Genomic DNA, 24,174 nt, shown 5'->3' on the forward strand with positions numbered 1-24,174 from the left:
ATCAATAAAATAAATCAATAAAACACATAGCTCGGGCCAGATATGACCAAAACATTTGACTGTGCTATATATGAATGGATATGAATTGAGTTTTTTTCTCTGGCGAATTAGTAATTTATATAAAGGCCTAATCTTATTTTTATGGTTACATTAAAATCATGAATTAAAGCAATGATATTTTTCATTTAACTTTTATGGACACTCGACAACCACATCTGACTCATTTGAGCGTGAGACTGACATTTTGTCTCTGACCTGTGTGGGCATACAACCGGAACATTCCCAAGAGCGAGGCTTGCGTCTAAAATAAACTCATGAATACTGAGACATGAACGAGACATCTCTACCTTATTATATTGTATGTTTCATAAATATTGATATTCCTTGTCAATGTGTGGCCATATTCACAAGCACAGATGCATGCGCATACAAACACACACGCGCGCGCACGCACACACACACACACACACACATACACACACACACACACACACACACACATACGCATGCAAGCACACACAAACACACAAACACACCCACCCACACAATGCACAAAGACACAAGACCGTGTCTCCAAACAAAAGAAGGTAATGCATTGTGTGGGTGTGTGGGTATGTGTGTGTGTGTGTGTGGGTATGTGTGTGTGTGTGTGTGTGGGTGTGTGTGCATGCGTGCGTGTGTGCATGCAAATGAGTGGTCTGTCTGAGGCGAAGAGTGCGCGAAGCTGAACCCAGGGTTACTTTCCGTGTTGCCAGGCGACTGCGGTGCTAAGGGCTGGTGTTCTCATCACATGTGGGCATGCACATCCACCATGGGAATGCCAACCGAATGCTTTATCATTTCTCTCACCACCTCTAGAGCCGTCCCGGCAGCTCGCCTTCATTAGGATTCAGCGCCGTGGAGGACGGAGCCTCATTGGTATGTTCGGACGATGCCCGTTTTGCTGTAGACAGGAAGTTCCCCTTCCTGTTGTGATTAATGGGAGTCTGTTCGACCAGGCAGGAACACAGGAGTCTCTGACAGAACACCCCCACGTTACTGCTTAACAGCACCACCGTTTTCCCTCCCCTCTCCCCTTTCTTAATGGCTCAGGCAGTTAAAAAGGAGTCAGATACGGGAGATAAAGTTTGAGATGCCGAACGGATGATAGCGTTGGTAACACGTCGAGCTGTTGTTGTTACGACAGACATGCCGAACAACTGCTATCTTGCTCATTCCTTTGCTAATTGCTTGTTTATCCGACTCTTATCCACGCGGGCTGGGCGGCAAACCAGTTCAACAGGAGTTTCCCCACTTCCTGTCCCTGACCCCAGCCGTTCTGGGAGGAGGGGGAAGGTTGGGAGGGGTGAGGTCGGCGGGGGACGGGGGATGTAAACAAAGGACAGAGGCGGACTCCTCAGGACGCGTGGAATGTGGCCGGCCGGGGGGGGGGGGGGGGGTCTCACGACCCCCGGGGAGAACCAGGGAGCGTCCGCCCCACAGGGGGTCCTCACGACGAAGAGGGCCGCAACTCTGGGGGCTGCCTTTCACCGGTTCAAGGCAGCGAGAAGAGGTAGGGGGTGGGAGGGGGAGACGGTAAGCAGCACAGCAAGGAAGGGTGAGGGGATGTTCCACCTCAGCCCCCACACTTTGGAGATAGAGGTCATAGTTGCCACGGTGACTTGAAAGCCAAAGATAAAGCATCTCTCTCTCTGCTCTGTCTCTCTCTGCTATCTCTCTCTGCTCTCTCTCTGCTCTCTTCCTGCTCTCTCTCTCTCTCTCTCTCTCTCTCTCTCTCTCTGCTGTCCCTCTCTTTCTGCTCTCTCTCTATCTGCTCTCTCTCTCTCTGGTCTCTCTCTCTGTCGGCTTGCATGTGCTTTCACAACAAAGACAATTCAGAGCGATAGATACAACTATTTTAGTCCCCTGCGGGCTGCGGAGAACAACAGCGAAGCGGGCGTATGGCTGCGTGCCGCTTTCAGTCCTGCGAGGCGCTCACTCTGAAGCTATTTCAAATATGTAAAGCATGTAATGAGTAAGCATCTATGCAGGATGCATAGAAATACCCTTTGAATGAGCGCACCGGAGTAGGGTTTCGCTATTTGCCAATGTTGTTTAGGAGGGAAGGATGCCTATACTATGTAAAGCCATACTATGTTAAGCCTGTTACACACCTTATATAATGTGTGCGTTATAAGGAGGGGTTGTGAATATCTTGTACATAAACTTTTCGACTTGAGTATGAATGCCACGAAAAAAGAGCCAAACACCAATGTTACAGTCAAGAGGAAAAAACTCTTATGTTTACTATAAGCCATGAATTTCACATTGTGAAAAAAATCCACATGTACAAAACAATGCCATTTTAAAAAAGATAAATAAAATGAAACATTGAAATGATAAAAACATAAATGTCAATACATATCGACCGGGAATTCCTTCTGGCTTTACATTAGGCTATAATGTAAAGTCAGAATGTGCTCAAAGCTCCAATGACATCCAGTTTAAATGGACACACGATGCAGGTTGAGAAAAGGTCAGAAACAATGAAAAACGCAAAGTCAGCAATGAGTTGTACATTCAAAGGGCCTGCATTGCTGATTGGCTCTAGCACAAAGTTCTGTTCTAGAGGGGAGGAAAAAAAACGTTTGACAAAAAAACCTGATTCAAATGAAAGACACCACTGTTTTGGGTTACATAGAAGTACATACACAACAGCATACTAATGACTGTTAGCAAGTTTTTCTTTTTGATAAAGACATTGTGCATTTGTAGTCATTACAAACTCGCTGGGCGTTTTTTCCTTTTTTGTCTTTGTGCATTAGCAACAACAGCATAGTGAAAAAGTACTATGGCGTCTGCGTTCGTTAGCGTGCCGTCTTCAGAACCGACCCTACTCTACATCAGCCTGGTGATGGATGCATGGGAGTCGGGAGGAAGACTAGGGATTTTGGGGGTGACACCCTGAACCATGTCACAATCACAGCTCAGCTGTGCTGGCGACAGCTGGGCAAGCCGTGGCATTACTTACCGTGTTGGGGTCTCTCTGTATACTTTAGGGCTTTGATAGTGGGGTGGCGCTAAAAACACACTAAAAACAATTAGCTTGCCTGACGAGTGGTTATCGTGTCGCAAGAAATTCTGGAGGCCCATGGCGGCTTTGGACTTTGACGGCTTTGAACTGTAGTAGGGATCGGAGTAAAATACTGATACTAATCATGTAGTATCAGTATGTAAGAAGTATATCAGTATATAAGAAGTTTGTACTGCATGCCTCAACTCTGGGATGTGGTCCAAGAGGGGGGCAGAGTTTGCAATATTCTAATCTAATGTAATGTTCTTTATAATTCAGGAGAACTGGAGAGATTTGGTCTGTATCATCTTTGAACGAGGACATGCACCCCAGGGAGACAAAACTGTGCAAAAGACAGTCTCATAATAATACCAAATAATATACAACACACACCCTGGACCGACTCCAGGGCAGGCAGAGCGGGAATAAATAGTATCGCTATTGAACCTCATCACCCTCATATAAATTAAGACTTAAGGAGAAACATTGCAGCAGGTTTAAAAAAGAAAAAAGCTGATTCATCTCTGGTAAGGTTAAAGTGACGTTATTTATCTCTAGTATGAAGGCAGTTTCTGCCATCATTTAGGGTAAGCATTGCGTATGTTAAATCCAGGGGTTCACCAAAGACCCCTGGACAGCATGAGCCGGCCTGTTATCGTTGTTCATCGGTGGTCATGGTATCTCTCAGGGTAAGGAGTGCAGCGGCTCCCTTTGTAGGAAGCCAACGTGTGAATACTGCCCTCGGTGTGCACTAGCTGAGATCATAGCTGTTTCAAGCCGGGGGACGGGGGAACGGGAGGGGGGGGGGAGCTGCAAAAACAGCTCAACAGGTCATGACCCAATGACGGTTCCACAATCCTCACCATCCACCCCTCCAACCAGACCCCTGATCTATCCTCCACATCAGCTGGTGCTGTTGATCAAGAACCCATGACCTCATGACCTTTGGTGACAGTAAAACTATGAAAAGAAAAACACCCAGAGGGTGGGAAGACCACAGCCAAGTGTGAGACCCTCAAAGATCAGAACATACAAGGACCTTTGCTTCGCCAGCATTTGGGGGAGGGGAGCAATGTGACCACCAAGTTGGTGATGCGGGGGAGGAAAACGGTACAACAAAGCAGAGTTGTTAAGAGTCCAATAAAAAATAGCAAAGGTTTTCTTGTGCCCTTCATGATTTGGCTGGCCTCCCAAAGCGTGTTCTGGAACGCGCCCCACATCACAGCACATTCACTCTTGGTTTTAATCCCTTCATGATTGAAATAGTACATCCGACATGCAATTGATTACAGTCTCTGAGAAGAGTGATTTTGTTTTGTTTCATTTCTTTCTTTTCATTTCATAGAAGAACAAGTTAAGAAAACAGATCCTCACAAGCATTTTTGTGAGGATCTCAATGGTGATGATCTTCAATGGACACTATGCAGTTTGCATGACTTGAATGTCAAAAGCCCAGGATGCAATATGAAATTTTGATTTTGCAGTTCATACAACAAGCAGCGGTTTGTTGGTTGGTTTGTTTGTGTTGGATTAGTTTGAGATGTTTGGTCAGAAATGGGAAAGGACACACAAACCTATGTTCAATCCTTCCAGGATTAAAAGCACAGTTGTTTGTCATCAATGTCCTCACATTGGAAACATCAAGATGAAGTCAGGTGTCGGGACGTCGTTTGTTTTTTTGGGGGGTATTTTCCGAACAGCAAAGATGAGTCATTGTCGCACAGGAAGTTTAAGCGTGATCCTTCACAGTTGGAATCCAGTAAATGATGCAAAATGGTGGAATCTGACAAAAGGAGACAAAAAGAATACATTAGATCACAAATTACGCATAGAAAACTTGTAACACAAATAGTTAATCCAGTACATTTTATATTAGTTAAATTGTTCAATGTGGCTAGCTTAGATAAGATTGTTTCAGCTATAACTTAACGCATTCACACAATTAAGGTGCAACTTAATGGGAGGTAGCCATAGTCCATGATTTGCTTGATCTTGATTCAGCAAATAAGAGGAGGAGAAGGGAGCTGGGAATGATATGAAATACTTGCTACGCAAAAACACTCAGTATCCTGGTAGCAGTAGAAATTTACATAATCTATGTATTGTCGTATCAATGGATTTAACTGAGCAACACTGACCATTCCATCATTTGAACATTTCTCTGATGTGCATGTTTACCAATCTGAATGAATGACAGTTATGGTGGATGGTGGAGTCCTGGATCAGTTGGCTGATCTATCCCCTCACACATGAACAAACAGTAGAACTGAAGGATCACCGGGGATGAAGCATGACTCGGGCAATCCATTTAAAATACAGCAGGCTTTAAAAGGCCCATCAATGCATTGTATACCAGTATTTTTGGCAATATGTGATGCGGATTTGATACATATTATCAGTGTGTGTGTGTGTGTGTGTGTGTGTGTGTGTGTGTGTGTGTGTGTGTGTGTGTGTGTGTGTGTGCGTGTGAGTGGTTGCGCATTTCTATTCATTCAGGGGGATCAGAAGACTTCAGATGCACCTCAGCTTCCCTCTCTTAGCTCTGCTGTGTCCTCATCTCACTGATCAGAGGTTTAAGTCTGAACTAGCGGGGTGGGGGGTGAAGGGGGGGGGGGGGAGGGGTTGGTGTGTGGCTGGGGGTGGTATGTGGGTGGGGGAGGGGGTGGCGGGAGGACCGGAGGTCTCCTGCGCAGCGTGAGGAGCCACCCCCTCATGCGGTGCGGGACCATAACCTCTTCAAGAGGAGCCAATTGAGAGAGGATTAGTCTCACCAGGATGTTGTCGGCTGCTAGTTGAAGCCTGTCTTATTGGCTAACCCCCCCCACCTCCTCCAGCCTCTAAACATGTATTCCATTTCCCTTCCACTGTCCTTGGGCTTTAACCAAACGAATACCTCACCAGCATTCACTCGGCACCCCACACCGTCCTAGCATCCGTACCCACCACCAGGCGCATCTGACTAACGGGATGCACACAATCGATCGAAGTCATCTTTAAATGTACAAAACTCCCCAGACATTTTGGTTCTCAATGTTTCACGCGTCCAGTGAAGCGGGACTACAGAGCGTGAGCTGTTCTTACCTCACGGGAGAGGGGGCGTCGGGGGCCCGCGGTTCTTCAGGAGGGGAGGTGCTTCCACGTGCTCACGAAGGCGGTGGGGATGAGCGAGTACGGCACCGTCGTGATGCTGTTCCATGCGTCCAGGGTGGGGTCGTAGCAGTCCAGGGTCTTGCAGCGCTGCGTGCCGAAGTAGCCGCCCACCACGTACAGTTTGTTGCCCGACGCCACGGCCTGGCAGCTCATGCGCTTGGCCGTGACGTCCCCCACCTTGGTCCACTGGTAGCTGTCGCTGCTGAACTTGTAGGCCGAGCACGCCGAGAACTCTGTGTCGCCGCCCATCACGAAGATCTGGTTGCCCAGGACGGCGGCGGCCGTGTAGCGCCAGGGCTGCGGGCAGGAGGCAGGCACGGTCCAGCGGTTCTCCTGGGGGTCGTAGCACTGCACCTTGGGCAGCTTGTCGTGCGTGACGCTGGTGCCCCCGAACGCAAACAGCTTGAGTTTGACGCTGACCACCGCGGCGTTGCTCACGCCCTCCCTCAGCGGCGCCACCATCGTCCACTTGTTGACCGCCGGGTCAAACTGCTCTACCTGCTTGAGGGACACGGACGGCGAGGCCGGGAGGCAGCCCGTGGCCGCCGTGTGCCCGCCCACCACGTACAGGCAGTGCTTCAGCTCTGCCGAGCCGTGGCCGAAGCGGGCGATCAGCATGGGCGCCGCCTTGGACCACTCCTCCTGCACCGTGTCGTACACCCACACGTCTTTGGACACGCCGTTCTCCGAGCCCCGCCCGCCCGTGATGTACACCTTGCAGCCGATGGCGCAGGCGCTGAACTCCTTCCTGGGGCTTGGGATGTCGGCCTTGGGGATGATCTCTTTGGCTTTCTGGTCCACCAGGTACAGCTTGTCGCACATGAAGGTCTGGCCTCCCAGCAGGAAGAGCGCGTGGCTGGTCTTCCTGGGACGGGCGCACGGGCTGTTGACCACGCCGTCGTTCTGAAGGATCTTCAGCTTGCAGCAGATGGCCTCGTCCACCAGCTCCTTGCTCTTGGTCTGGCTGTTTATCAGTGGCTCGGTGGAGACGTTCTCCATGAGGAAGACGGCGGGCAGAAGGGCCAGACGCACCGTTTTCAGAAGCTCCGGCAAGTGGGGGTGCCTCCCTTGCAGGTCGTAGGTGACCCAGTTAAGCGCAGCCTCGTAAACAAGTTTCTCGTCCTCCGTCTCCAGCTCCTCGTGGGACAAAAGCTGCACAACCATGTCTTTGGGCAGTTGGAGAAAATCCTCTGTCTTGCATATGGCGGGGAAGTTGCTCAGGCACATGCTCCAGGACAGCTCCGAGAGCTTGATGCACTGGTGGGCGTCGGAGAGCAGCAGCATGCCCAGGCAGTTGGTCGGGTGGAGGTTCCTCTCCAGGAACTCGGCGCAGGCGTCCCGGATGTCCTGGAACTCCAGCATGTCGCCGGCCTCCAGCAGGGACTCTGCGTTCTCCTCGTTGATGACCACGCGCGAGGAGTAGGCGTAGTCCAGCAGCAGCTCCAGCACCTCGGGGTGGATGGAGTCGTGGAAGTCCACCTCGCTGGCCTGGCTCTCCCTCAGCCCTCCGCTGAACATGGCCTCAAAGTAACGGCTGCAGGCGGCCAGCACGGCGCGGTGGCACGGGAAGGAGCGGCGCCCGGCGTGCAGCATGACGTCGGTGAACAGCTTCTGCTGCCGCAGCGCGTTGAGGTGCATGAGCACGCTGTCGGCGTAGGACGACTTGTGGAACAGGTAGATGTTCATGGAGCCCGTGCTGCCACGCGACTTGCGGTTTTCGTGGACGCACACGGACATTTTCATTGAATCCTGGAAAAACCAAACAAAGGAAGGAGTTTGATTTATGTTATATATTTGCTGGAGTAAAAAGATTTGCATGTACAATACAGGTGTTGAGGGTATCATATATATATATATATATATATATATATATATATATATATATATATATGTATACACACATCGGAGTTGGGAGAAATTGTCTTCCTGTGTACTTCAGGAAGTTTGATTAAAGTTTGTAAGATGCAGCAGGATGAGGTAAACCAGGAAGAACCAAAAATCCTTTATTCTCTTCACTCACCAGGACTTACAAGAAAGACCTGCTCACTAGACCACTTCAAAAAAGGAATTAGTTTGGCCTTATAGCCCTCTTAGCAAGTCGGTGGTTGGGGCTTGCCTGCTCTCCACGTCTTCAGCGGTAACTGTCATTGTTCTTGGTCTGAGTGCATTCATACCGAACTTGTCAGAGATTCCGGGTCTTTAAATCCCATTAAAATGTTTTTATTCAGAGTTTCTAAACACTTTCTATTAAGGAACATCAATAGACAAACATGTTAAACATGGTCGACATTTAAAAACAGGGAACCACCTTTACATAAACATAATTAACATTTACCTGATGATTTGACCTGTTATAGCCCCATAACAAACTATTATGGTTTTGTTATGTTGTTTATTCCTATCCTGCATTCATATGATTCTCTGCATGATGAGGTGATGAGGCCAGCTCTCTACTGTATCATGATCATTTCATTTGTATATTGGGAGGCATTATTCATCATAATCCTGGTCTTTAGACTCTGGGATCACAATCAGGCATGTTATTCTGTGTTCCTCCTTGTTAATAAAATAACAGCATTGGAAATATTCATCAACAATGCTAGCCTTTGACCTAATAAGTATAACTATTTCCGAGATGCACTAATCAGGTAATACATGCATAGTCATAATGCTGCTGTCCTAAATACCCATTATTTTAGTGAAACATATAAGTACTCAGGGATGACATTCAATGAATCAAAACCGTTTCTGCCCGCAAACACAATTAACAGTTTAAAAGCAATTTAGGGAATTAGAATGGAATTCCACTAAATCTGAATCACCATGAGGTCAGGGCAAGAATAATTATTTTGTGGGAAGAAATACACACATTTCCACGAGCAAAGTCTGGTAAATATAATACGATTATATTACCTGAGATAACCTATTAGTGTTATTATAATTATATTAGGACAATTGCTACAGAAACGACTGAATCTATTCAACACAAATTACAATTTGTGAGTTGGCCTGCCTCAGCCCTTAAACTCTTTTAAATCCTTGCCTAAGTTCTTGTCTCTTCACTTCACATTCCTCAGGCATTGTCTTGAGTATCACAATAATCATCTAATTGGCCCTCAGTGAAAGATCTAACCACAGGGACGCATGGCAGCATTCACTGTGCGGTAGGCTACACACACATACACACACACACACACACACACACACACACACACACACACACACACACACACACACACACACACACACACACACACACACACACACACACACTCCGCCTCTCCATCGGATCGACTAGACGTGTTCTAAATCATTGCCAGGTGTTCACAGTGGACCATGGCTATCACACAGGAAGAGGTGCCAAGGGGAGATTCTATAAACGAAAGAACACCCAAACAAAATGTTGCTGGTCTGGTATAGGAAGAACAAGACCGAATACACTTGGGGGAAATAATGTAATATAAGCGATGCAAGGTTGTATTCCCAAACCAGCTGTCAGATCTCTAGGGGTGGAGTTAATTGTGTTAAACCCAAAGATGAGCCACCAACGTGGTCATGATCAAACCGTTGACGCTCTAGGCAGCAACACGCTGGTCCACCTGATGGCCTCATGTCTGACGGTCTGAAGATGTGCTTGAAGAGCATTCTTGGGTGTAATCAGAAAAAAAAAAAACGGTGAATCGCAAAAACACCATAGATGATGGTTAAACGATATTAACCCTCAAACGAATATACACTATTCCTATTGAGTTGACCTAAGCCTTTTATGTGCTATAAAGCCTTATCCATACAGGGATATTTAAAGAGACCTATAATAAAGGAATATAGATTACAAGTCTTCATTTTGTGAATTAAACAAGACAGCCTAATTGTTAAATGCCCTGCATTCTAATGTAGGATTGGATCAGATCAATGCCGTGGTCCAGGCTACTGGTTGGATGTGGGTCTTACCTCTTTAGGTGAAAGCAGGAGGTCAATTCTGTCCGTCTTCGCCCTCGAACATGCCGCCTCTAATAGAGCCACGATGCTGGTTCCGACGCTCTTTTGCGCTTGACAATAATCCTGGATTATTTCCGCTACAGTCGCAAAATGAACATTCACAGAGATACGATAGTAATCGTCTAAATTCGCCCTGACATTTGGGTTTTAGCAATATTTTCTAATTTGCCGATCACAAGTTGGACAGAGAGACAACAGGCTGATGAGGATGACTAGCAGCGGGCTCGTGTGTCGCTGCTCTGAGTGTGAGCGGCTGTGGGCTCCGTGCTGTGGATCAATGGGTGTGTTTACAAAGAGGAGGAGGAGGAGGACCGCCTTCTGAAGCAACCTAGAGGAATTACTGGGGAGGCCGACTTTAGCCTACACATGGTCTGAGTTCTATGAGTTAAATTCATACAATATTATTCAACATTCAACAACAACAACAACAATAACAACAACAAATTAAATTAAGATTTAACTACAATGTTTCTCATTGTAAATTAGTTGCTGAACATTGATAAACGATTAAATTATCCTGCATTTTAAATCATATCGTGGGTTGTAGGCCTATTAATTGGAGAGAAGAGGGGGGGGTTGCTAATTTATGTTGTTGCTCTGTAGCAACAGGACTAGGCCTATTGTAGACAAATGGTAAATAATACAAACGTAAAATCAACAAAATAATATGAATATAACAGTGCATGCCTGTATTTTACAGTATTTAGTCATATCAATTGGTAAGTGGGGAGTATACTAGGTCTAAAATGATAATAGAGCCACCTAGTGGACAATAGAGTGGGGTTGAGATGTTATACGAAGCTGCTTCGCTCCGCCCTCCAGAAGATTCGAGGCCGGGAGACAATCGGAAATTTCACACTCAACGCCAAATGAGGTCGTAACTTCAATTGTGTCGGAAAACATTGCAAATATTTCCACCAAACTTTTAAGAGGGGCATGTCTATGCACATTTGTGATGATACATTTCGACTCCAGTTTGCGTTCATACAACCGGATAAAATATAAACTCTTTCACCTGACATTGCCGGATCAATTCGCAAATGCGTATTATTTTGCAGATTATATTTCTGACAGATTAAATGAAACATTAGAACGCAACGCACATTCGCCTGGTTCACAGGCAAATGTAGTGTACAACACGGAGTTGTCCATAACGCATCACCAGCAATATTGTCTTCCGCTTTGCTAAACCCCTCCCACTTTCTAACTACACTGGGTGTGCGACAGTTACTCTGCTGTTATTCTAATTTCACATGGGAATGTCATCATGTTAGCTGGGCTGAATTTCGCTACGCTGTTGCTCTCGGTGGCTATATGTCAGGGATCCCAATACAATGACATTGACAGTGAAACCGTCAGCGTGGACCAAGAATCCACCTATGGTTCTCTCTGGCCTCTGCCCCAGCAAGTGAGTTTGTGTGAGGTTTCATTTAAACTATCGAGCTCCAGCTTCAGGGTGGTGGACGCCGAGGGATCGTCTGCGGGTCCTAGCTGCAACATTCTCCAGAATGCATACAGAAGGTAAGATTGTATGCTTTTTATTGTTGATGGTAGTGTTTCATGTGGTTATTCCTCTTTCCACTGTCTGATAAGAACAAAGGGTATTTTTGCGAAATAGAAGATCCAGATGATATGCCCCACTATAATCTGCAGATATTATGAATACGTGTTTGGCAACGCAAGAAAGACTGGACATTTCAAAAGGAAAGCGGCGCCATCAGAGTTGTCAGAACTACAGGTGTGGATCACATCAGGTGATTCGGAATGTGACGGTTACCCCGGAGCGACCTCGGACGAGTCATGTGAGTGACTTCCTTGTTTTTGTATAATTGCAGGATGAAGATATAGGTTTTGACACGCACGACACACACACACACACACACGCACGCACGCACGCACGCACGCACACACACACACACACACACACACACACCTTTTTCACAGGTCCTCTATGGTATTGTCTCCTCCTGTTCCTGTCATTTTAACATTAGGTCGGTTTTATTAATGTCTGTGTCATCCTAGCACCGGCGTGGTCAATGTGTATTTACTGGACTAGTCTTGTCCATACTGGTGCACTCCCATGCATAAATCAAACAGACACATAATTCATTTGATGTGCCTGTGTTTATCCTACTGTGAAAAGGGCCCATTGTTCATCTGTTCATCTGACAACTGTTTCATCTCTGTTCAGATGAACTGACGGTGGACCAGCCGTATGCAATCCTGAAAGCACCAAAGGTGTGGGGTGCTCTTCGAGGTAGGGATTCTCATTCTGCCTGATTTTAATTATCAAACATTCAAAACTAGGACTAGGCCTATATGAGGTTGATAGCCTGTATACATATTTATTTATTGACAGATTGCACATATGTTTATTGACATTCACTCTTTCAGAGATACTGAGCAAGTATCTCTAGGGCCAGCTTCTCAGTGTTTTACCTCCATATTTTATTCTTATTTATGTTTGCATTATCTCTCACTCTCTGCTCTAGGGATAGCTGTCTTGTGTTTAATTGTCATTGCTGCTATGAAGCCTGCATTTCCCTCAGGGGATTAATAAAGGCTTATCTTATCTTATCTTAAACCTGACCTCTGGTGTCTATTGGCTTTATACGCTGGCTGCAAAATGAGTTTTTGAGGACAATGACTACAAATACGCCTTGTCCTCAAAAACTCAAGATGAAGCCAAATGTATTTTACAGGTCTTGAAACGTTCAGCCAGTTGGTGTATGAAGATGAATATGGGGCTGTAAGTCTAATTTTTTGAGATATTTGATAAAAAGAAAACATAACCTGCATTGTACTATTTATTTGCCACATGGCCGGTGTAATACATTTATTTTTTGTTTTAAATTAATCATTGAACTGCATCAACAAGTGTGCAGGTGCATTGGTTTTGACTCCCTCTTTAAACTTTTCAGAAAAGCATTAACTCGTCAAAAATAGTTGACTTCCCAAGATTTCAACATAGAGGTATCTTACTAGATACCTCTCGCCACTTCCTGCCTATTAAAGTCATCTTGGCTAATCTGGTAGGTCCAATCTCGTTATTTTTACAGTAGACTATTTCATTTTTCATGCTTATTCAATGTTTCAGTTTCTGGGTGTTTTCTTGATTTTTAAACTTCATACGTTCACAGGAAGCGATGTCAATGAACAAATTCAACGTGCTCCACTGGCACATCGTGGACGACCCATCCTTCCCCTATCTCAGCAGAACCTTCCCCCAGCTCAGCCAGATGGTCAGTGTCGTAATTAAGCACAACATCTCTTCATTTTGGTTCATATCTGTATTTATGTTTTGCATCGGAAAATTCAGCTTTGCATGACCGGCAGCTGCTTATTATTATTTATTTTTTTGCGAGCAGGGCGCCTACCAGCCGTACACCCACGTGTACACGCCTGGCGATGTGAAGATGATTATCGAGTTTGCCCGGTTGAGGGGCATCCGGGTTGTCCCAGAGTTTGACACGCCCGGACACACGCTGTCCTGGGGCAAAGGTGAGTTTTTAAATTGCTCTTATTTGGTCTGGTCTGCGAATTACTCTTCTAAATAAACGTATCGAATCAAGTTTGTAAAACAACCAAATTATCTTTTGGCAGTTCTTGCACCTTAAAGTCTTTCATAAGCACTTTCGTGCTGCAATCACTGCAGAGGCAAGATGGTGCAAAGATTGTGTTGGCTTAGTCAGAAAATCAGGGAAGGCTTGATTCTATCAATTTGTATTTATTTCTCCAGTCGTGTTTTGTTGCGTTCTTGAAGAAAGTAGTCTAATTCGGATCGCTTTTAACTCACTTTATTTGTTAAAGTATTTCGGTATGGTAACTATGAAGCAAAAGGAGGGGAATTGTATGGACACGCGTGTGAGCGACAAACAGCAGGCCTTTGTACCTAACTCCCTAGAATGGACTGCCGGATGTTTCTGATTTCGTTGGCTCCAGGCCCTGCTTCAATACCGAGTAGGCGTGTCCTATGTGTCGTATTGGCTCCGCCCTCCTCACCTGTCCAAATGTGCTGCCATCTGTGGCTGGAATAGTTATTGCAGCTTATATGGCGGGTCCTGCCCCCCTTGTGGCTATGTATAGTAATTACAGCTTATGTGTTCGATCCTACTTCCTAGTGGCTATGTATGGTAATTACAGCTTATGTGTTCGATCCTACTTCCTAGTGGCTATGTATGGTAATTACACCTTATGTGTTCGATCCTACTTCCTAGTGGCTATGTATGGTAATTACACCTTATGTGTTCGATCCTACTTCCTAGTGGCTATGTATGGTAGCCCATGTGCTTAAAATACGTAACAGTTTCGGATTGCCCGTCTCCATGGAGACCCTAGTGGTCTTGACACATTGTATGGTGCCCACTTAAATGGTCAAACTTAAAACACACAACCCCCACACACCGCTTCACCCCACAAGGACAGAAGGACCTGCTGACGCCGTGTTACTCCGGCCCCACTCCCTCTGGCACCTTCGGGCCGGTCAACCCCATCCTGAACACCACGTACGACTTCATGAACCTGCTCTTCAAGGAGATCAGCGAGGTGTTCCCCGACCCCTACATTCACCTGGGAGGGGACGAGGTGGACTTCAACTGTTGGTAAGAGCTGAGGTTTAGTTTATTCATTCAACAGTAATTAGAAAACGTATCAGGAATGTCTAGTGGTTATAATGTTTGACCTTCAGCCCAAAGGCTCTGAAGGTTTGTCTGCCTGTAGGGATTCTTGCGCAAGATGTCTAACCCCTACCCTCTCCTTAATGAACAGACAGCTTATCTAAACAAAAATGGCAGTTTAAACTTGCTTTTCTGTATTTTCTCCTCACCACAGGAAGTCAAACCCAGATATTCAGAAGTGGATGGATGGGCACGGCTTTGGAAAAGACTACGCCAAACTGGAATCATTCTACATCCAAAAGTGAGTGGATGAAAGTAAACGATATGAAGCATTCTCCACAGTGGACCTCTTCTGTGCAGATGTTTGAAGACATCCAATATGTAGTAAAATAGACAGGGGAATTATGTTTTGTTTGATCTAAATGCACCTAGAATCTGTTTATGATGAAACAGATTCTGATTCATTAACCAACCGCTAACAAGGTTGGTTAATAAATCATCCGGGAGGCTCTAACCATAATCTGGATGTGATAACAAGTGAGGTGTTATCATAGGGTGTGTTGCTTCATCAACAAACAACGCTGTCTGACCTCCCGATAACTTCATAATAATAATAAAAATATCACAGGCTCTTGGATATCGTTGCCACAACGAAGAAAGGCTCCATGATATGGCAGGAGGTGTTTGACAACGGCGTGAAGGTACTTGAAGACCCAATTCGACCATATTCTGTAATAAATATGAACGACGTGGATGGAGTCGTTCAGGTGTGCTGCCCAACGTGTAAGTTTTGACTGTGCTCTGTGCCGCTCTAACCCCGGCAGCTGACGGCGGATGCGGTGGTGAACGTGTGGATGAACAGGGGGCTGCAGGAGGAGATGTTCAACGTGACGGCGGCGGGCTACACCACCATCATCTCCGCCCCCTGGTACCTGGACTACATCAGCTACGGACAGGACTGGCAGCGCTACTACAAGGTCGAGCCGCTCGACTTCAAAGGTCCGCGCTCCACCGTGTCCTCCCCGATCATTTATGTTTACATTTAGGGAATTTAGCTGGCGCTTTTATCCAAAGCGACTTATAATGAGTACATTTGTCAGAAGAGGGAGAAACAACAATATATCGCCGTAGGTACATGCTCATAGAACCAAGCAATAACAATCGCTAGGTTAACCCATTCCTTGTATACAACAAAGCTAGCTAGGATAAGATGCTAAACAACTTACTATCAAAAAAAAGAAGTGGCATGAACGTATGCCTCACGTACTAGGGTAGCGATGATGGGAACATGGCTGATATTCAACACTTAGTTGTGTATGTTTTCTTTTATAGAAAGGTAAAGGGAACATGTTGAAACCTTTTTTAAACAGGCTCATGTATTGTGCACAGGGGGGGAAGGGAATCAGTTGGTTTTGAAGTCCCCCATAAGAATAATGACGTTCTATGCAGGTAGTGATGCCCAGAACAAGCTGGTGATTGGTGGAGAGGCCTGTCTGTGGGGCGAATTTGTGGATTCAACCAATCTGACGCCAAGGCTGTGGTACGCTTAATCCAGACTTCTCCCTGAACCCTAACCACTGTTTTCAGTGAGACTGGTTAAGACTGACCTGTGATACAGATGTAATGTGTTGTTGTTGTCTGGGTGCAGGCCTCGCGCCAGTGCTGTGGGGGAGCGCTTGTGGAGCGCCAAAGATGTGACCGACGTCAACGACGCCTACAGCCGCCTGGCCAAGCACCGCTGCCGCATGGTGGAGTAAGTGACCTAGTGCTCTTGTGTTTATGTACTTGGTTTTAGGGTTGGAATTGGCAGGGACCTCACATTTTGGGATTCTGTAAAGATGTTGGTTATTTTTTGTTTAAAAATGTAACTTTTCATTCTCACCCTGAAATGGTAAATTGAAAGTACGTCGCCAGAAACGTCGTACAACTATGCAGAATATTGGGTCATAAAGTAGTTACTATAGCTTTTTGCTGCTCTTTTCTGAGCTTAGCAACACAAGAACCCACCGTGTGATAGCTTGTTACTGTTAGTGAAAGGCTATGCTGCATTTGCATAAATCTGTGTGATGCAACGAGGACACACTGGCACCAGTAGCAGAATGCACAGCTTCAAATCCCTCCGGAGTGGGTCTTTACTTGAATCTTGTTTTTTTCTTGTTTTTATCTTGTAGTTTCTTAATCAGAACGTAGCTGAATTGATGCTTTAATTATCAGACCGTAATCATGACTGACATTTGTTTATGCTTTCTTTTTCTACATACAAGGCGTGGGATCCCTGCGGAGCCTTTGTTTACAAGTTTCTGCCGACATGAATATAAGGGCAACTGAAGTGTGGTCCTGGAAAAGTGAAGAGTGTACGGACAGAAGCACACAATCATGCGTTTTCTTTGAAGATTTTTGTGAGATTGATCTCTCATGTTAATGCACTGAACCCTTTTTTTTTAAATTCAACCTTATTTCTAAAATGACTGGATTGGATCCTTCTGTAGTTGTAATCTTTTCTACATGATTCCAGGTCAAATATTTGCATACTCCCAAGTTCATTTATGCTGGATCAAATTTTTTTATATTAATGTTTGTATGAATAAAGTATTCCTTGAAATGGTGAATGGAAAGTGTTTCATTTCACACACCTGTGACTGACTATCAGGGAAGAGCTGGCCAAATTAAATCTGTTGTGTACGAAACCAGAATGGCTCCGATCACATCAAATATGTAAAATAAGACTTAACCGTGGGAAGTGAATGTTAAAGCTACATCAACTCTCATGCAACACACACATCATTCATTTATCTGAATCATGTGTATCATATCCCACTTGCTTTTTGAAATATTTGTATGTATGTATTCTATGTTTGTTGCAACGGTTAAAATCTGATTTATGCAAGTCTAATCTTGCATAAACCTTTGCTTTTAAAAAGTGTTGATGAAACCAGTTTAATTTGGTTCTGGATGGTCTAGATAGAATCTATACTGGTCTATGCTAGAAGGGTTGAACTGCTCATATGGGCCTAAATGTCTGTCTATAGGGCCTAGGATGAGTTAATATAGTTGTCAATTCAAGATGAGCATTGTAATGTAAGCCTTTGCCTTCTTTACTCACATTTTGACCTGTCCTGTTTACTACAGTGAGGGTTTCGTATAATTTAATTAATTAATTAATTAAGGGCGCAACAAGAGGGCGCCCAAGATACATTTGACGCCCTAGGCGATCCCCTAGGTCATTTTTTTTTTCTTCCTCAATGGGCCCCTGACTCCGTCTGGGCCCCGGTGCAGTGCACCGGTTACATTGTCGATATTTAGACCACTGGCTTTTAAGGTTAAAAAGATAACCAAATGCAATTGATTGTTTCAACTTCTAAATTATGTGCTAAGGATGCAATACAAAAATCACCTCTACAATCCTCCACCTTATTACAATGAAAAGATTCTCTCGTTACCAATGAGTTTTCCTTTCTTATCAAGCTTGGACACACTGTGGAGCTCATCCCTGCAGCAACATCACAGATCTCTGCAGGAACATCTGTATTTCTTTAATTGTGTTACTTCCGCGTTAAGTCCCACCCAGGACTTTGCGCACGCCTCTATACACTGTTGGTCCAGCCAAGGGATTCTCAGTTCGCAAATGAGTTGGATTTGATTGCGTTACCGACGGTCCATACCAGATCGTAAAGCCATGCTACCGTTTGCCATCGTGTCTCTCCTTGTGACAGTATCCCAGGGGTGTAGTAGACACAGCGGGGCTCCGGATACCGCTGTGGAGTCCAGTTATGGGTCTCTCTGGCCATTGCCCCAAAAAGTGCGTTTCTCATCGTTGTCATTGAGAATAAGAGGCTCGAGCTTCCAGATCCGGGACGCGGACGAGTCCTCTGCTGGACCCAGCTGCAGCCTTCTCAAAAACGCTTACAGAAGGTACATAACATATCACTCGTATTAGGTTTTCTGCGAGCTATCTGAGGGTCATCAAGCAGATTCATCAACTGTATACTGCGGGCTCAAACTCTTTACTCTCATCCTCAGGTATTATGAATACATGTTTCCCAACGAAAGAACGAAAGGGCACACGAATGGCTTTGCAGATCCAGCTGAACTATCGCAATTGCATGTGTGGATCACATCCTCTGACTCCGAGTGTGATGCCTACCCCATTGCGACATCCGACGAGTCATGTGAGTCTACATCAGTGGCGTCATTAGGCCTATTTTAGCGGGGCTTCAGCCCCCCTAAAATATTCTTAAGCCCCCCTAAATAATTTTATGTTCATTTATAAATAATAAATAATACATTTTTTATTATTTTTTATTTTTTTTACAAAAAAGTGCCGACAAATTCAATATAATGTGGCGAGAATTTGAGTTTAGATAAATAATCATATAACCAGTTATTAACTTAAATGTGATCATAAATCTTAGTTTCCCTTATGGAAGCGGTCAGTGCGTCGTTATCGAGTCCATTCCACTTGTTCATATAGAGCATGCCCACATCACTGAAATCCAGTCCACGTTTTCCCTGCAACCTAGGTTGTAATTTCTCAGTTTTTGTTAGCTGTTTGTGAAATTAAACGTTCGCTCACATTCTGTGCATCTCCTGGGGGCTAAGCCCCCCCTGTCCTTAAAACCTAGTGACGCCCCTGGTCTACATCTTCCTCCCTTCCTCAATGTTGGTCCAATAGTTCAATAACATGCAGAGGATACCAACTGAAGCTGATTTACATTTGTTGTTGTAATCTATCTATAAGTCAAAAAGCCTCATGCAAACTTTGCTAAAACTTGAGTATGAGTGTATTGCATATTTGGTCTGTATTGAGTTGAACATGTGCATAACTTTTGTGTCTTTGTGTAGATGAGCTGTCCGTGAACCAGCCATATGCTGTCCTGAAAGCACCAAAGGTGTGGGGGGCTCTTCGAGGTAGGTCTGCACTTCTTTCAAATGTAATTCTAATCTACAGGTTACCCTTGATAAGCCAAGTGTCATGTTAGATCCTACCTGGTATGTCTGCAGTGATTTTAGATAACGATTTCACAAGTTCACCATCTGGTGAGCTTGTGAAACCGTTATCTAGTTTGTGTCATAACAACAATCATGTTTGTTTCTTCTGTCCCATCATATTTTGCTTCTTTCTCGACAGGTCTTGAAACGTTCAGCCAATTGTTGTATGAAGATGAATATGGAGCAGTAAGGATTTCTTTTTTTGATCATTTGACGGTTTATATTTCCTCCCAGTGATGAAAGGAAGAAACCTTGTGACGAGACTTCTAAACAGATTACAGTAATGAAGCTCGCTAATACTAGCATCCCATTGGCTATAATGAAGGTATTGAGAGCATGGCCGTGACCAGGTTCACCATCAGCATGTCTGCTATTGTCCAGTCCCAGTTCTGTTCCCTCGGTTGATGGTGTGTGAATGGTAGATGTAAGCGGAATACCTAGTCTGGAAAGTCTGCATTGGACATAAATCTGCCTACATCGACCCTCACTATGTGTTTGTCGAAATACTAGCGAATATCATATTTGAATTATTTTATTATTATTTGAATCATGTACTCAATAATCATACTGCTTTCCCGGTTAGAGGGGATGTTTACTTTTGCTAGTCCCAGTATGTAAAACAGTATGTATTTTTTTTCAACCACTGTTGTTTTGACTGTTTCAGAGAAACATCAACCTCACTGAGATCAGTGACTTCCCAAGATTTCAACACAGAGGGGTCTTATTGGATACCTCTCGTCACTTCTTGCCTATTAAAGTCATCTTGGCTAATCTGGTAAGTTTCTAACGACTCTCACTCCTAACTGTTACACATTATTCACAACAGCACAATCCTTATTACAAAAATTATCATTCCACAACAAGTGTGCGGTTTCACTGGATTTGATATCGTGTTCACAGGAAGCGATGGCCATGAACAAATTCAACGTGTTCCACTGGCACATCGTGGACGACCCGTCCTTCCCCTATCTCAGCAGAACCTTCCCCCAGCTCAGCCAGATGGTCAGTGTCGTACTTACGGCCAACATGGTTTAGTTTCATTACATATATTTATATATTGCTGGAATCGTTCAGCTTTGCGTCGCTTAAAGCTGCAGTGTTTTTGTTATCTTGTTTATTGTTTATTTACTTGTGCGAGCAGGGCGCCTACCAGCCGTACACCCACGTGTACACGCCTGCCGACGTGAAGATGATTATCGAGTTTGCCCGGTTGAGGGGCATCCGGGTTGTCCCAGAGTTTGACACGCCGGGACACACGCAGTCCTGGGGCAAAGGTGGGTTTTAAAAAAAGGTTTGCTGGAAATGAGTTAACGTCGATGCTTAAGCTCCAAAGGATCATCCAGACCCCGGCCTTATATTCATGGAAACCTCTGGAGAACTATCTCTTGAACCTCTGTGGACGGCTCATCAGCCATTGTCCTTTTAACCCTGAATTTAGAAGCGATGCACTTGATCCTGCTTCAACGATGCGCTTGACCCGTACTTGTCGAACCTGTTTTTCTGATGTCTAATAGCTAGTCTGCACTGCTCTGAATGGAAAGTTGAGGCTCTTGATTACGTTTTTTGTAGGAAGCCTTAGTGTGTGGCCCTAGTAGATCCTATATTCATGGTATTATTGTATCCAAATACCTTTTTCATGTTTTTTTTTATGTAACGATGCCAGCCATTGATTTATTACAATCCACTCACTTTTGGATGTAGAAGGATTGTAGTTTAGAGTAGTCCTGTCCAAAGCTGTGCTGCTCCATGAACTTTGTTATATCTGGGTTGGACTTCCTGTGGATTGAGGAAATCCACAGGAAGTCTGACTGACCAGTGTGTTGTTTTGCTGTCTTTATCAGGACAGAAGGACCTGCTGACACCATGTTACTCCGGCCCCACTCCCTCTGGCACCTTCGGGCCGGTCAACCCCATCCTGAACACCACGTACGACTTCATGAACCTGCTCTTCAAGGAGATCAGCGCGGTGTTCCCCGACCCCTACGTTCACCTGGGAGGGGACGAGGTGGACTTCCAATGTTGGTAAGAGCTGAGGTTGAGTTCAATCATTGCAGATGCAGAACATACTATTTGGTCGCTGAATTTGTCGTTCTGCAATTTCCCCCATCCACAGGAAGTCCAACCCAGATATTACAAAGTTCATGGAGCAGCACAGCTTTGGAGAGGACTACTCTAAACTAGAATCCTTCTACATCCAAAAGTAAGTGGATTGACATAAATCAATTCCTTACAACTTAAAAATTATGAAAAAGTATAACCTGCCTCTTACTGCATTATCCCTGCATCTTGCTGCACAAAACATGCATGTCACCTGCATATTATTACATATTGCCTGCATATAAAATACAAATATGAGATAAATATTCATGCATACTCCCATCTTATCGCATTGTACCATTAAATATGGAGCATAAATTGGATCAATGTTGGTAGAATGTAGATAACAGCAGGTACAACGCAGATATGTAAGTTATGTGTAACTAGCATAAAAAATGTGGAAAGAAAAAATTAAAGGTTTCCAATTATATTAATTTAGTAGTCATTATTCAGGCTCTTGGATATCGTCACTTCAACTCAGAAAGGCTACATGATATGGCAGGAGGTGTTTGACAATGGAGTAAAGGTAAGTGATGAAGAATTAAGTCTCTGCCTCCCCTTCTATTTATCATTTCATTCTTTTTTGTTTGAAGTAATTGTATATATAATATAATTGTATTGTATTATTATTATTATTATTATTACAATAAGTTTCTAACACAATGGCTGTTAAGGTAAAACCATCTCATGACTGGCTCTGTTACCATGACCCCCGTTTCTCTGTTGCCCTCTGCGTAGCTGAAACCAGACACCCTCATCCACGTGTGGAAAGGAACCCAGCAGCAGTACCAGAACGAGATGGCTAAAATCACCTCGTCCGGGTACAAGACGTTTCTCTCCACCCCCTGGTACCTGAACCGCATCTCCTACGGGCAGGACTGGACCAGCCTCTACAGAGCCGACCCGCACAACTTCACAGGTGTGGGACGGCTGCAACATGGTTTTAACTGACCGACTGGAGTCAGCGGAACGAGACGTTACGCAGGAAGAAAGAGTTAGTCAGTCCTCTAGGATTTAAGTGGATTGTGTGAAAGGGACCAAACATGGTCGCTAGGTTTGTTATGAGGGGGAGGGGGGAGCTTAGGACTGAAGACAGGATATTATTGGCTGGTATATATAAATCTTGTTTGTTGTTTTAATCAGCATATTTTTAAGATGTAAAAGTTATTGATTATTATTGTTATTTTAGGAAATTCCCCTGAGGAAAGGGGTCAGCAGCTTGGAATATTCAATGGCAGTTAAAGCACTTAATGTGTTGTTTATTTAAGTCATGTTTTCTTGTTGCATTCTACACAGGGACTGATGACCAGAAGAAGTTGGTGATTGGTGGAGAGGCCTGTATGTGGGGGGAGTATGTGGATTCAACCAATCTGATGCCAAGGATGTGGTACGCTTCCTCCAGACATCTCCCTTAACCCTAACCACTGTTCCCAGTGAGACTGGTTCAGACTGACCCTGATTGGGTCCGCAGCACACATGTAATGAGTTGTTGTCGTCTGGCTGCAGGCCTCGCGCCAGTGCTGTGGGGGAGCGCTTGTGGAGCGCCAAAGATGTGACCGACGTCAACGACGCCTACAGCCGCCTGTCCAAGCACCGCTGCCGCATGGTGGAGTAAGTGACCTACAGACTGTTTGTATGAAGCTTTACATATGTAGGACATGTACAAAATTACGTTCAAATTTGAATGAACACAAAGTTTCTAAATACACCTACTACATGTTTGTTTCTTGCTGGTTCTTTGCTTACAGTAACACATACATTTAAAATGAGCGTTATTTCCAGGTCCGAAAGCTTTCATTATCATTAAAGTTACCTTATATATATTTATTTTTATGAAGTTTGCATTGGGAGAAATATAAAATGTACATTTCAAGATAATCAATTACATTTTATGTTAAACATCTATTAGAAACTCAGGATGAAGAAATGTGTTGAATATGCAAATATTGTGATATGTTTCTATTCTTTTGAAGGCGCGGTATCCAAGCTCAGCCTTTATTTTCAAGTTTCTGCCGTCATGAGTATAAAGGGATCTGAGGGAGCGCCACAAGAATGGACCGAGGACGGGAAGCTCAAGTCACGCTATTTTGTAAATTGTCAATGCTCATTTCAAAGCCAATTTCTATTTGTATGTTTAATGGCAGCCTTTTAAAAAGTCCTAAAAGCATTAATAAATCATTATGAAAAGTATTTTTATGATTCAGTGTGAATACCGTTTGAACTGGATTATTTTTCTAATAAATAGGTTATGCAATAAATGTGTGTTCATAC

The 24,174-nt window shown here is 44.5% G+C and overlaps 3 protein-coding genes across 3 annotated transcripts; 2 read left to right on the forward strand and 1 right to left on the reverse strand.

Annotated features, from left to right (window-relative positions):
• Positions 1–2,254: 2,254 nt before the first annotated feature.
• Positions 2,255–10,426, reverse strand: enc1 (ectodermal-neural cortex 1). The gene is made up of 3 exons (XM_079734793.1): positions 10,154–10,426; positions 6,134–7,951; positions 2,255–4,835 (listed from the first exon to the last, which is right to left on the reverse strand). The coding sequence occupies exon 2, from the start codon at positions 7,943–7,945 to the stop codon at positions 6,170–6,172; it is 1,776 nt and encodes a 591-aa protein (XP_079590919.1). The 5' UTR covers positions 7,946–7,951; positions 10,154–10,426; the 3' UTR covers positions 2,255–4,835; positions 6,134–6,169.
• Positions 10,427–11,416: 990 nt separating this feature from the next.
• Positions 11,417–17,426, forward strand: LOC307074971 (beta-hexosaminidase subunit beta-like). Its single transcript, XM_079735418.1, has 14 exons — positions 11,417–11,722; positions 11,855–12,003; positions 12,393–12,458; positions 12,904–12,950; positions 13,123–13,233; positions 13,342–13,443; positions 13,570–13,702; positions 14,622–14,802; positions 15,032–15,118; positions 15,446–15,518; positions 15,642–15,816; positions 16,267–16,357; positions 16,466–16,570; positions 17,082–17,426. Exons 1-14 carry the CDS (start codon positions 11,469–11,471, stop codon positions 17,143–17,145), a joined length of 1,638 nt encoding a protein of 545 aa, XP_079591544.1. The 5' UTR covers positions 11,417–11,468; the 3' UTR covers positions 17,146–17,426.
• A 982-nt stretch (positions 17,427–18,408) lies between these two features.
• On the forward strand, positions 18,409–24,137 carry LOC307074972 (beta-hexosaminidase subunit beta-like). The gene is made up of 14 exons (XM_079735419.1): positions 18,409–18,729; positions 18,838–18,986; positions 19,660–19,725; positions 19,946–19,992; positions 20,471–20,581; positions 20,707–20,808; positions 20,948–21,080; positions 21,648–21,828; positions 21,920–22,006; positions 22,357–22,429; positions 22,642–22,822; positions 23,200–23,290; positions 23,410–23,514; positions 23,877–24,137. The coding sequence occupies exons 1-14, from the start codon at positions 18,494–18,496 to the stop codon at positions 23,938–23,940; spliced, it is 1,626 nt and encodes a 541-aa protein (XP_079591545.1). The 5' UTR covers positions 18,409–18,493; the 3' UTR covers positions 23,941–24,137.
• The last annotated feature ends 37 nt before the right edge of the window (positions 24,138–24,174 follow it).

This window comes from Pollachius pollachius, assembly GCF_949987615.1.
Source record: "Pollachius pollachius genome assembly, chromosome: 4".
Taxonomy (NCBI): domain Eukaryota; kingdom Metazoa; phylum Chordata; class Actinopteri; order Gadiformes; family Gadidae; genus Pollachius; species Pollachius pollachius.

Coding starts and splice junctions, on each gene's coding strand:
- enc1 (XM_079734793.1), bottom strand. CDS start 7,945: ATGAAAATGTCCGTGTGCGTCCACGAAAACCGCAAGTCGCGTGGCAGC.
- LOC307074971 (XM_079735418.1), top strand. CDS start 11,469: ATGTTAGCTGGGCTGAATTTCGCTACGCTGTTGCTCTCGGTGGCTATA. Junction 12,004..12,392: donor AGCGACCTCGGACGAGTCAT/GTGAGTGACTTC, acceptor ATCTCTGTTCAG/ATGAACTGACGGTGGACCAG. Junction 13,444..13,569: donor TCCCCCAGCTCAGCCAGATG/GTCAGTGTCGTA, acceptor TTTTGCGAGCAG/GGCGCCTACCAGCCGTACAC.
- LOC307074972 (XM_079735419.1), top strand. CDS start 18,494: ATGCTACCGTTTGCCATCGTGTCTCTCCTTGTGACAGTATCCCAGGGG. Junction 18,730..18,837: donor CTCAAAAACGCTTACAGAAG/GTACATAACATA, acceptor TCTCATCCTCAG/GTATTATGAATACATGTTTC. Junction 19,726..19,945: donor GGTGTGGGGGGCTCTTCGAG/GTAGGTCTGCAC, acceptor CTTTCTCGACAG/GTCTTGAAACGTTCAGCCAA.